The 13,269-nt window shown below is 42.9% G+C and overlaps 1 protein-coding gene across 1 annotated transcript in view; it reads left to right on the top strand.

Annotated features, from left to right (window-relative positions):
* Positions 1-13,269, top strand: part of LOC107397225 (anoctamin-9) — an 84,026-nt gene that overhangs the window by 46,477 nt on the left and 24,280 nt on the right. Inside the window, exon 12 of the mRNA XM_054735284.2 lies at positions 12,387-12,491. Coding sequence (XP_054591259.1) covers positions 12,387-12,491 — 105 coding nt within the window. The remainder of the gene's footprint in view (positions 1-12,386; positions 12,492-13,269) is intronic.

The following is a 13,269-nucleotide window of genomic DNA, read 5'->3' as shown; positions in this document are numbered from 1 at the left end:
ATATAACATGAATAATAAATTTCAGAAATAGAATAAGTAGAATAAAATATAATAAAACTAGCATAAAACTTTCAGCTATAAAAAAAAGGCAGGTAATGGTAACATGGCCGATAACGTGACGTTATGTCAAGTACAGCAGACGAACATGGTTGTGTATCTATAATCTATTCACAAGTCTAACGGCAGATGGAAAGAAGCTGTTCTTATGGCGGGAGGTTCTGGTCTGGGTGGACCGTAACCTCCTGCCTGAGGGAAGCGGCTCGAAAAGTCTGTGTCCCGGGTGAGAAGGGTCAGCTGCTATCTGACCTGCACGCCCCCGAGTTCTGGAGACGTGCAGGTCCTGGAGAGATGGAAGGCTGCAGCCAATCACCTTCTCAGTGGAGCGCACAATGCGCTGCAGTCTATGTTTGTCCCTCACCGTGGCTCCAGCGTACCACACAGCGATGGAGGAGGTGAGGATGGACTCAATGATGGCCGTGTAAAACTGCACCATCATCTGGGCCGGCAGCTTGGCCTTTTTCAACTGCCGCAGAAAGTACATCCTCTGCTGGGCCTTTTTGATCAGGGAGCTGATGGATGGCTCCCACCTAAGGTCCTGTGTGATGGTGGTTCCGAGGTAGGCCATATATGTGTATGTGTGAGCATGAGGGAGGGAGCGTGTGACTGTGTTTGTGTGTGACTGTATATATGCAATAGGGCATTAAAATTAGAATTAGAAAGCTCTACTGCCATTGTTCAACAACAGGAAGTGCTGCCAGAACAATGAAACTGCAAAAGTCCTGGTCCTTGGACAGGATTAATGAAAGCACCATAAACACAGCTGGCTTCTGAAAGTAAAATAATTACAACTAGGTTTTTGTATATAAGGTTTTTGGTGCATGTGTGCATCGGAGTTGAGGTCACTAGGAGAAAGTAACTAGTCTTGAGCCGTGAAATCAAACTTTGCTTTTAAATTGTGGTTTGAAAAAAACAATTAAAACAAAACAGTCCCAGACAAATGAGAACACTGTTGTCAGGTGTTTTAACCCTTAGCTCAGCTCATTAGGGGGGTGGGGGTGGGGGGGTGGGGGTAAAATTACTTGAGAACAAATTAAATTAAATTAATAAAATACATTTACAACATTAAAAAGTAACTAATTGATTTTCTTGGATTATATCATGCACTGTACCATACTTCTACTTTACTCTTTTAGACTTTTCAATAATCCAGGGAGCTTCAGCTCCTCTGTTATCCATTTGTTTCATTTTAATGATAATCATCCCAGCTTATGAGGAGTATTCCCATGAAACCTTCTACATAGTATTATTTTGCTATCATTCGTTTTCTTTCCAGAACAACTTTACTGAAATGTTTTAAATAATATGCACAAAGCTAAATCATCCCAGCTTTTGCTTTCAATCATTTGTGGTTTATTAGTCCAAGAAACCAAACCAAACCTTCCCAACATCCATGTTTCAGCCCGTGGAAGCCCATTCCGGCCACTCAGATAGATTAAAAAAAAATTATCCCATAATTTTGACTTAGCTATCTCATAATAATGAAATACTAAGTCATAATTATGAGATACTAATTTTTTTTTAAGTCTGAGTGGCGGGAATGGGCTTCCATATCTGCCTCCCCAAGCCTGTGTGTCAGTGACAGCATGCCCGCTGCTGAAGGCTTCTTCTGAGGAGACTCCAGCAGGCTGTGTGCTGGCTGTACTACACAGCCACGTCCTATCTGTTCCATTCTGGTACTGCGTGCCACTTCCAAGCAATTTTTTTACTCTTCAAAGGTCAAAAATTACATTCGGGGCTTTTCAGAAAGCATCTGGGGCTTGAGCTACTTGAACCCTAGTAGCCAGCCCTAACCTTGCCCCTGGGCCCCGCCCCGGCCTTTGTTTGTTTAAAATGCTGAATTTGCATTTATTAGTGAATATTAAGCACGTTTTTGGAATAATTTTGCTGTTACTGTACTGTTGGTGTGACGCATAAGAATGGTGATTTGGTGTTCCCTGATGGTGATATGTGGACAGTGCATGTGAAATCAGCGTAGTCATCACAACTGTAAATTTCAGACTTAATGATTAGAATTGTGAGCGATGAGGCTATTTTTAACACATTCATAATGTCAACACTGTTCTAATCCAGGTTTCTCCTCCAGACCTTTTGTTTTTGACTAGAAATCTGATGAAATAATGATTAAATATTTACGTTTTTGACCCGTTTTATTTAAACACTTTAGAGACTAATGTTTATTGAGGATTTTTCTATTGTTCTTTTCTGCCTGCTTTAATTTTGCTGTTGGTTTAAAAAACCATGAGTGTGACTCGAAATGGCAAATATTTTAAAGATTTATTATCATATTTTAGAAATAAAACATCTTTTTTTAATTTATCTGCCCATAAACCATCATTTTGTAAGGAAGCAAATAAGAAGCATGTTAATAGTATAAATGTATGGAAAAACCTCGTTATTCACATGCACCTTCCTATGACTGATCATGCAAATCTCCACTGGCATGCTCTTATCGGGACAGCACTTGTTTAATTGTGCCCCACCATCACAAATTCACCATCTGCCTCTGATGCTAATTCAAGTTAACAGAGGTTTCTCGGGCGCTGTTAGCAAGAGAAATGCAGTAAAGCGACTCCAAAATCAAGTCAGAGCAGCAGCTACACTGTTGAACAGCACAAGTAAAATGCAGATGCAGATGTGTGGCGTGGCTCGGACCACTCGGAAGACGAGAGTTTGTGGCCGCCTGTGCGGAGCAGCTGTTCCCAGCTGAGAGAGTGAGGGGCTGGGCGCCCGCCTCGCTGGTCTTCCTCCACAAGGATGAAGCAGCAGATGAGTAAATATCTGATTGCAGGACTGCCACTGTGCTGTAAAAGGAGAGGCACGTTGCTGAAACTCGTCAAACCTCCCCGCAGCAGCGACCTCGCAAACCTTTCACCGCGGTGGAGCAGTGAAGCCCCGAAGCCTCTGCTGCCTAACAGGTTGTGAGTTTTGGTACCCAGTCAGCCAGCCCCACAACACGCTATATTTCAACCCATCTTTAAACAAGCAGCATTTCCCCCCATTCATCCAGTGAAATGAAATACAGAAGTATAACTTTACTTACTGGTAAAAGGGTTACTGACTGTTAGCGCAGTCAATAACCACAGCTTAACAGGGCCAGATTAACACTTTGTTGTACCCTGGGCAACAATATTCAAGGGCCCCATCATCACGACCCAAGGATCACCATAATATGGTCACATACAGAATATTTTACTGTAATATGCAGTAAATATACTCAATATTTGAATGCCTGACATCACGTAACCCACTCAGGGTAACCTTTGACCCACTTTGTGTGGACTGACCAATGAGGAGAGGGTCTTAACTTGAGGCCCTCTCTTCATTGGTCAGTCTGCATGAGACTGACTCTCAACTGACGTTCAAAGTCATAGACAGTGAAGCGTCTCTGTGCAGCGCAAAAGCCCGGGTGGACAGTTTGTTGAATGTAGGGTGATCATATTTCCATTTCCAAAAAGGAGGACAGGGGATCTGTGCCTATGACGTCACACTATGGCAACACCACACAAACCATGCTGGGACCCATTTTTTTGTAAGAACTAAAATTAATATCAGATTCTGCCAATAAAAGGGCTCTAAAACAATTCATATGTAAATATTTTGCATATTTATTGCAAAATCTCATTTTTCTAGCCTGGCAAGCCAGACTAAGTAAATGTATTATTTAGTCTGGCCACGCTCCATTGACGGGTCTCCGTTGTGGGGCGGGTTCTACCGTTGTCTTTCAAATGATCTCTGCATTCCACTGGACAATGAATGTGACATACTCTTGTTTCACTCTGTTGCATCATCCCACCCACCAGGCATATAGAGTGCCCTGATTGGCCCACAAAGTGGATAAAGCTTTGTGATTTGTTCACTAAGCAGATAGAGCACTATGATTGGCCCACCATTATGGACCAATCACAGCTCCTAATGTGTTTGAAACCCCTCTAGAGAGTTGTGATTGGCTAGCCAGAGTCCTGGTAGGAGCGGCAGAGGTTCCAATGGAGCATGCCTAGACCAAACTTTGCAAAGCAAGAATTTGGTCTAGTTCACTAGGCTATCATTTTTCTGCTTTAGTGCTGCAACAAGATTTTATTAATAATAAATTATTATACCTTTTGTTTTACTACAGCATCGGTAAGCTTCCTGTGCACAGATTATTAAGGATGCTTGTTTCAGCTGTGAGATTAGACGATAGGATCAATGAAAAAATAAGTTGTCACACACTCCATGGAAACTTTCTGAGAATCCACAAATAGTGGCTTTGTAATGGTTTTTCTACTTTTAGCAAGTTTAGAAAAGCAGCAGATGAGACAGCATGTCTGATAATTTAGTTTTTCTTCTGATAATATTAGAACATGTCAGTAATGTCTCAGGGGCTTTTATAAACACCATATAACTAACACTACTGGAGAGGGTATGAATTACACAGAGGCTTCTGGGGAGCCCAGTTATGGGGGGGGGGGGGGGGGGGGGTCATTTTGCCTTGGTCCCCAAAATGTCTTGAAACGGCCCTGGGTGTGTGACTGAGTTTTGAATGTGATCTGAATTGTATCAGATGTATAAATATGACATGTGTATAACTTATTGCTTTATACAGGTAAAAACGTGTAGTGGAGATAAATCTACCTACATTTTACTTTTCAACACTTTGTTTTGTTTTGTTTTCTTGTTTTTATTTAACTATTTCCTGTCCTGTCTGTCTCTCATCTTCCTGCATCTCCTCTAAACTCTCCAGAAAAACTGCTGCCTGGATTCTTACTTTTTCACCTCATCAGTTACTTTTGAGCAGATCAAAGGGATCTCCTGACCGTAGCGGAGTGCGCGTTTCGATGCTGCGTCAGTGAGGTGGAGTCACTGCAGCAGGTGATGAGCTCCGCAGTGGCAGCGGGCTTCAGGCGCAAATAAGACAGAAAATAGAGAACATGTGCGGACATGAACGATCGTGTGCTAATTATAGATTTTTGGTTGCGCCACTTTGAGAATGGACTGTGCGCTGGATGCAGCTGCCTGGAGCGCTGCGCAACAACGATCAGCGCTCTGCAGCTCTCTGTGCTCTCTGCTCAAAAGAGTCCATAAATGATGTAATATAGGTAGAAAACTTTTTTCCGGCTCCCCTGGATGTGTAGGATATCCAGCTCCCCATAAATCGATCCCTGCTCCTGGATGAAAAACCGGACATTTTCATCAGGAACCCCCAGTCCGGACGCCCCGGACAGAGAGTGAAAAGTGGACATGTCCGGGGAAAACAGGATGTACGGTCGCCCTGGTTTAATATAAAGCGGGCGATTACAGATATAGTATTTTGCTCGTGCCCTTGCTGCCCTGGGCCCTTTAGAGTTTGTGGGCCCTGGGCAATTGCCCAGTTGCCCATATGGTTAATCCGGCCTTGCAGCTTACCCTATGGCTCTAACGCTCAATAATTAGTCAATATTTTAAGCATTTAATACACTTGGAACAGAAGAGTTACAAAACAATTCACCCCCCTCAGATTTGTCATAAGTATAAACTAGATCTATTAGATCTAGAATATTTTTTTGAACCAAGCTGTAAACATGTTTATTTCTGCTGTGAAACTGGTATTTTTAGCATGGGAGTCAATGAGGCCGTGCTCTGTTTTGGTGCCAGACTCTAGTGGATGAGGGTGGAACTGCAATTTTCGTCACTTCCGTGTTGGTGCACACACACACACACACACACACACACACAGTGTTGCCACAGTTACTTTGACAAAGTAATATATTACAGACTACTGATTACTCCTTTCAAAAGTAACTTAGTTACTTTACTGATTACTTTATTTTTTAAGTAACTAAGTTAGATTACTAGTTATTTTATTGGTTACTTTCAGAAGCTGCCAATAACACTCCCCACTGCCTCAACATAAAAACTTCAACCGGTTTTGCCAATACTCACTTTATTGGAAGTGTATTTTAACAGCAACGTCAACAATATATCTCCCGACATTTGAAGTTGAACTTAAAACTTTTTTCCTGACAGAAATACTTGTTTGTATGAAAATAAAGAAAGTCTTTGACTTTATTTAACATAAATACTTTAAAAAAAGGAGTCTTTCTTGACTTCATTTCACATGAAAGCTTTTTATAAAAAACAAACAAAGAGTCTTTCTTGACTTCCCTTAAGATACCTTTTATACCATCCACATGTAAGCACTATTGTCCGCTTTTGTAACTTTGGAGTAATCTTATGAAAAAAAAAAGAGAACGCAGGTCCAACTTTAATTGCCTTACTTCCTTGCAAGTAATTGATTTAAGTTAATCAACTTGAAAACTTTAATACATTTATTAAGTGACTTTGATAAATTTAATTCAGTTACTTGTAAATAGTTATTTAAATTGGATTCCCTATTCTCTTTTTTTCAGTATATGTTGTCATCACATGTTATGGGGGAAACAGTAGGGTGGGGTGAGTAAACCAGTGGTTGTACCTCATTAACAGAAGCTTCTCAAACCTTTTGTCAGAAAGTCGATTTCTTTTCGGCGTGAGCACCAAACCCCCCAGACTAAAAAGCCGCTCCACAGGAGCACTTGATGGGGTTGGAGCGTTATACTTTAAGAAGATTGTCTTTATGCTTGGAAACTTATGCAGAATCTGAAGGTTGTAGCCTGACATCAGGTAGTCCATGACTTCTTTTTCTGCAGAATAGGTCTCCTCCTCTGGCTCTGCCTCAAAAGCATAGGCGTCATTTTAACCGGGGACGCCGGGGACATGTCCCCGGCAAAATTTGTGATTGGCAGCTGTGTCCCCCCCCACTTTAAAAAAAGCCTGCTGATGAGGATTTTTGTTTTACCAGCTCAGATCTTATACCAGGGGTCGGCAACCTGTTCCCATCAAAGAGACATTATTACCCGTTTCCCACAGTAAAGAAAACACCGCAGTAGCCGCGGCGTTGTGGGCGGGGCCTACCCTCAGACAGCAGAGAGCTGCTCACAACCAGGTGACAGCAGCAGGTACCGGTCGCTCACATGGACATCGCACCCGTGGGGGATGCAACACCCACACTTTTCCAGCTGTTTTGCTCACCTCCACACCAGTCTGTCGCACTCTCTCTGTTTGCCTCATCTCCTTCTTCAGCTCCCGCTTCTGTCGGGTTCAAGGAGAGCAGGAGAGGGAGGGACGGAAGAGCTCGACTGAATTCATCATTTTACATCTTGACATTAGCTGTACAAAGTCTGAGTTTGATAAAGTGAAGAACAACAATTTGCAGAGGTTAATAACAGGCGCGGCCCCAGGTTTTCATTTTTGGGTGGGCCACGGTAATTTTGGACGGACCTTAATAAGCAGTGACTTAGTGAAGCAGGCAGGTCGCGCTAGAAAATTTCGTTTAAAAATACGTCATAAATGTGTTCCCCCGTCATTTTTATTTATAAAATATGAAGTAAAAACTCACAATTTAATTTTCATTCATTTGTCATTAATATGTAGTCTACACCCGTGCATTAAGTGGACCATCTTCCAGTGAAAGCAAAGCATCCAGCCCATCTCTCCAAATGCGTAAAATGTGCACCACAGCCGTTAGGCGCACCGCGCGCACCGTCAGCTACATCAGCCCAGACAAGAGCAGAGCAAATAGAATAGAGGATAATTGTGTCTGGATGTGGATGGAGATTACATTTTACAGCAGCCTGATCATCATTTAAATACGTAAACCATCACCTGTCCTCTAGTCCACGCTATCAGCATTATTTTAATTGGTGCGTGTGTGTGTGTGTGTGTGTGTGTGTGTGTGTGTGTGTGTGTGTGTGTGTGTGTGTGTGTGTGTGTTTTCCACTTCAAACACTGGTCTAACCAACCAGACCAGCATGTCCAGTAACATATGAATGTTACAATTAAACAGTTTCACTTCATGTAGGCTAGGAACGTTTCACCTGCCGTGGCCCGACCGCTTCTGCTCCACATAAACTTTGTGCGTGATCAAATGTCTCTACAGGAGCTTTCTGCGCTGCTATTCTGCCTCAGACTGGATGCGTCATGCGTCTCCATATTAGAGACGGGAACAAGCGCTGTTCAGCCAAAGTTTCATAATTTCATAAAAAGAACATTTTTCCAAGCTCATCCATGCGCATCAGTGTGCGTCGGGGTAATTCTTTCAAAACAGCCAGCATCCTTGAGTTTATCCATCAAAATACAGTCAAATGGAAATATCTGTAAGCTGCCATTTAACTGTTTTGCCTTCTTGTGAAGATTGTTGCAAAGAGAAACAACTAAACTTGATTAACCCCAGAGCCACGCGCACTGCGCTGTACGTCGTGACTGTAAATGAGGGGAAATGATTTAATCGGATCCTTTTCTTTTCAACATGGTTTAATGTAAAGTTTCATTCAGTACAAACTTTAGTTACACCAGTCTAATGAGACAGAGCCTGGATTTGTATTCTGAACAGTTTAAACATGTTTAAAACGGAGACATGCGTGACGCGTCTAAAATTCGCACCTGCTCCGCTATCATGGAAATTAAACTAACAAGATGAATAACATGAAATTATTTTAGGCACAGACAACATCTCCCACACTTTTGAAAATCTTGCAACGCGCCTGGTCGCTCGTGTACGTCAAAGTTATCTTTAATAAGAAGATAATCAATAAAACGATTTATATAAAGATGATCCAGAAGTTGTAGCCCGTCTCTGCCGACAATATTTTGATATTTTTCACCCTGTTGGTGGTTTTACTGAGCAGGTGCCACTTTTGTCATACGTTTCTTTTAAAAACATGTTTAGACTGTTCAGAATACAAATCCAGGCTCTCAGAACCAGAGCGCATGTGAGAAGATTCCTCCCACTGAAGCGAGTGTTTTCCAAACCCTGTCTCTCAGAGAGACTTGTCACTTAGAAAATGTTCCCTGATTATGAAACTTTGGCTGAATAGTGCTTGTTCCTGTCTCCAATGTGGCGACGCATCCAGGAACCGTCTGAGGAGAAGCCCAGAATCTGACATCCTCCAGCTCAGGAAGCGCCTATGATTACGCACAAGCGTGACGCGTCAACCCGGTCTCACAGTAGACCGGGTTGGACCTGTTCAGGTTTACGCAGACAATCTTTACATTTAGAATTAGCATACAGATGTAAAATTAATGCAGTAAAATATAAAGCTTTTTATTTAAATATCCATTCATTATTTTACAAGCACAGAGAGCCGCATCAGATGGATGGAAGAGCCGCATGCGGCTACAGAGCCGCCGACCCCTGTGCTAGCCAACTTTATTGTCCCCAGCAATTTTTAAACCCCACTCAAGTGTATGGTTAGTGTCCGCAGCAATTCTGAAAACAAACTGACGCCCTTGATCAAAAGTGAAAAAGTCCATCTCACCTTGGCTGCTAGATGTAGTAGCACTGTGTACACTGGCAGGGTTGTTTGCCAGAGGAGCAGTGGTGCAACACTCTGCTGTCAGAAGCTGTTTTACTTGCTCCCTCCTTCCTGCATCTCTCAGCCGTCGGAGTTTGAGTTTTGGACAACTGGCAGCTGCGAGGAGGGCATCTTTGTCGTCCAGCACACCGGCGAAACGAATCTGAATAGCCTAAAAACATAATCGATATTTTATGCCTAAAATGTATTATGTTATTGAATTATTTGCAAACAATGCCTAATATGAGATCAGTATTATGGATTTATTTTGTTTTAGGTGACTTGTAAACATTTGAATTGTTTTAATCTTATTTTTCAATGATAATTACTATTCTGTTCCATGTTTGTGAATTGTATGAAGCAATACATTTGACTAATTTCAAGATGGAGCATACCTGTACAATGGCATCTGGAAGGCCTGCAGTCATCCTGGAGAGGTCATCCTTCCCAGCCTGGGTCTTCTGCATCAGAACTTCAAGTGTTGGTAGTAAAGTTCCATATGGACAGTCGCCTTGTAAAATGTCCAATGCTGCAGTCAGAGGTTTCATGGCCATGCAGTACTCATGCAGGAACTGGTATTCTTGATCTTTGAAGCACTTCAGTCCTAGCTTTGTGCACAGAGTATTCAGCTCACCCATGGGGATTTCTGCAATTCTCTTTACAGCATCAAAAAAGGAATTCCACCTTGTGGATGTTGGTATTAGGAGCTTTCTTTTGCTGATTTCTTCCACGGTTTCTGATGCAAGTGTAGATCTACTCGATTTGGTCCAAAGAGCTGTGCATTTTGCTGTGCTGCTCCTATACACAGCCCTGCTCTCTGCATTGGTTGTTAAATGTTTCTCCACATCACGTGTGCAAATTATGTTGCGAAGCACACCTGCGGTGCGGGGGAAGAGACAGCTGACCATCACTTTCATTCTCAGCTGAGAGGATTTCTGACAGATCTGAAAAAGTGACATCATCGTCTTTCGGGGTGGACTCTTCCTCCTCCGTCTCATCATCGGACTCCGTGACATGATGATAAACTTGAAACGCCTTAACAAAGTTGGATCCATTATCAGTAACTGTTGCAACTACTTTGTTGAGTAATCCATAAGAGGAGTGAATGTTTTCGATTTCTGTACCAATGACATCATACGTGTGTCTACCACGAATTCGCCTACATGCTAATGCAACCTTGTGGCGCTCTAATGTGGTTCTACTGATCCAGTGGAGCGTTACTCCCATGTAGCTTCTGTTGTTAGCAGTCCAAATATCCACGATAGTTGAAACAAAGTCAATCTCATTAAGTGCGGCCTTCAAATTTCTCTCCATTTCTGTAAACTCCTTCTCCAAGTAAGAAGTAAAAGTCGTTCGGTGAGGCAGCTCGGCATTAACAGAAGTAGGGATCTTTTTTATTATGGCACGAAACGAGGACGAGTCAACAGCGTTTATAGGTAGCATTTCTTCTACAATATACTGCGCGACCAACTTCTTCAATTCTTCATCACTTACTGGTTTTGCACCAAAGTCCAACTTTTGTTGTTTGGGGGATGTAGGACCTGCGGAAGTCACGGCTCTCTGCTTCGGACCCCTTGGTGGGACTCTCTCTGTGAGTTTGACTGTGCCGTGCTGCGACTCCAAATGTTTCTTTAAGTTTGACGTCGTGTTTTTGAAGGTAGATAACACTTTTTCGCCAACACAGAGTGTACAACGAACCTTAATATTGAAATCTTTAGCTGACAGAAACTCAAAATAGTGACCATATTTCCATCTAAAGAACGCACATCTCTCTCCCTCCATTGTTGTTTACAATTTTTTACGTCGCTAGCTGCTTGTGAGCGGAAAACGTGACCTGCCGCTTATGTGACGTTTCACGAGTCACGAGGTCACGACACGTATCTTTTTGATTAAAAAAATAATAACGCACAGTGGTTTGGAAAAGTAACTTTAATCTGACTACTGTTATGGAAATAGTAATGCGTTAGATTAGTCGTTACTAAAAAAGTGGTCATATTCAGAGTAACGCGTTACTAAGCAACGCGTTACCGGCATCACTGCACACACACACACACACACACACACACACACGCACGCACACACATACACACACACACACGGTGCTGCCAGACACAGCAAAGCAGGATGCCACATCAGTCTCCAAAAGCTGCTCAGGCTGCCTTTGTTAAATATGGAGACTCTGTGGACCTCACAGAGCCCTTTTGCCCTGCCCTTATGCTCGGAAATGCACTCATGACATCTATTTTTTGTGCCAATTTTGGAGACCACCCATGTGCTGAATCACATCCATATTCCTAAGGCACTGTGGAGGTTGGGGCGGAGCGGAGTGGAGCCGATGCTAGTGCGCAAGTGGCAGAGTCACACTCTCACTTAATGCTGATGGACTCGCCCACCAATACTCGAGAGTGAAAAGGCTGCTGTTGAGTTGGCACCCAGGAGAGAACAGAACACCTCTCAGCTAGTAAAAATGGCAAAAAAAAGGCCTGTATTTGATCTAGCGCCTTGTAGAGTCCTGGAACCCTCCAAGGTGCTTTACAACACAGTCATTCACCCATTCACACACATTCACACGCTGGTGGGGATGAGCTACGACGTAGCCACAGCTGCCCTGGGGCGCACTGACAGAGGCAAGGCTGCCGAGCACTGGCGCCACCGGTCCCTCTGACCACCACCAGCAGGCAACGTGGGTTAAGTGTCTTGCCCAAGGACACAACGACAGCGACAGACTGAGCGGGGCTCGAACCTGCAACCTTCCGATTACGGGGCGAGCTCTTTATTTCTGGAGATGAAACATCAACGTTGCCGAGCACATTGGATTAGATTATACCAACTACAGTACATGTAATTCTGGGTTTTGTTCTGGTCAAATGTGTTTACAAAGTGTACAAAACAACTTAATTCAGTGAATCAGCCAAAAACTCCAAATAGTACAACCCAGTTTGCTTAACATAGATTCTGTGTGTATTTGTGTCTCAACAGGAGGAACTGATCATGGAAATAGTGAATAATCCTGATTGTGAAGCCAAACAGTTTAGTCACAGTTACCTGCAGAGCACTTTGGTCCTCATCCTGATAACGCTCATGGTAGGACACACACACACACACCAACACACACGCACACGCACACACACACACACACACACGCACGCACACACACACACACACACACACACTCACGCACACACACACACACACACACACACACACACACACTCATGCACACACATGCACGCGCCCTTGCACACACACACACACACACACACACACACACACACACACTTGTATTTATATGCTTGTGTGGACCTCCATTGACTTGCATTAATTGTGGTAACTGTATTATGCCTAACCCTAACCTTAACTAAAACCAAATTCATGCCATACCTCTGAAACCAACTGGTAGACATTTAAAAAACATGTGGTCCACTAAAATGTCCTCACTGTGGTCTCAGTAGGTAATAAGTACAAGAAAACACACACACACACACACACACACACACACACAGTAAGCATTACAGTAAGTATACAAAGAATATGTATAAAACTACAGCCTAGAGGATATTTTATGCACCGTTGGCAGCAAAACAAAAACTAATATTTTCAATTCACATAGTCAGATATGTAAAGGGAAATACTTTATTGATGTGACTGTATAATTACGCTGGTCACGCGTGTCAAACACAGTAATGTTTGATTTAAATGACATGTGTGATGTTTTTTTCCTGGGTGTGTATTTTTGCTAAACGGTTTCCAGCGTTAACTTTATGGTCATGTGACCATGTCAAGTTGAGGTGAGGGTGGCGGCAGACCATGTGTGGTGGAGCTGACCAGGAGGCAGGAATGCAGGCACGGATAACATAAAATG

This window comes from Nothobranchius furzeri, chromosome 9 (genome assembly GCF_043380555.1).
Source record: "Nothobranchius furzeri strain GRZ-AD chromosome 9, NfurGRZ-RIMD1, whole genome shotgun sequence".
Taxonomy (NCBI): Eukaryota; Metazoa; Chordata; class Actinopteri; order Cyprinodontiformes; family Nothobranchiidae; genus Nothobranchius; species Nothobranchius furzeri.
This window is presented reverse-complemented; position numbering and strand designations above follow the sequence as displayed.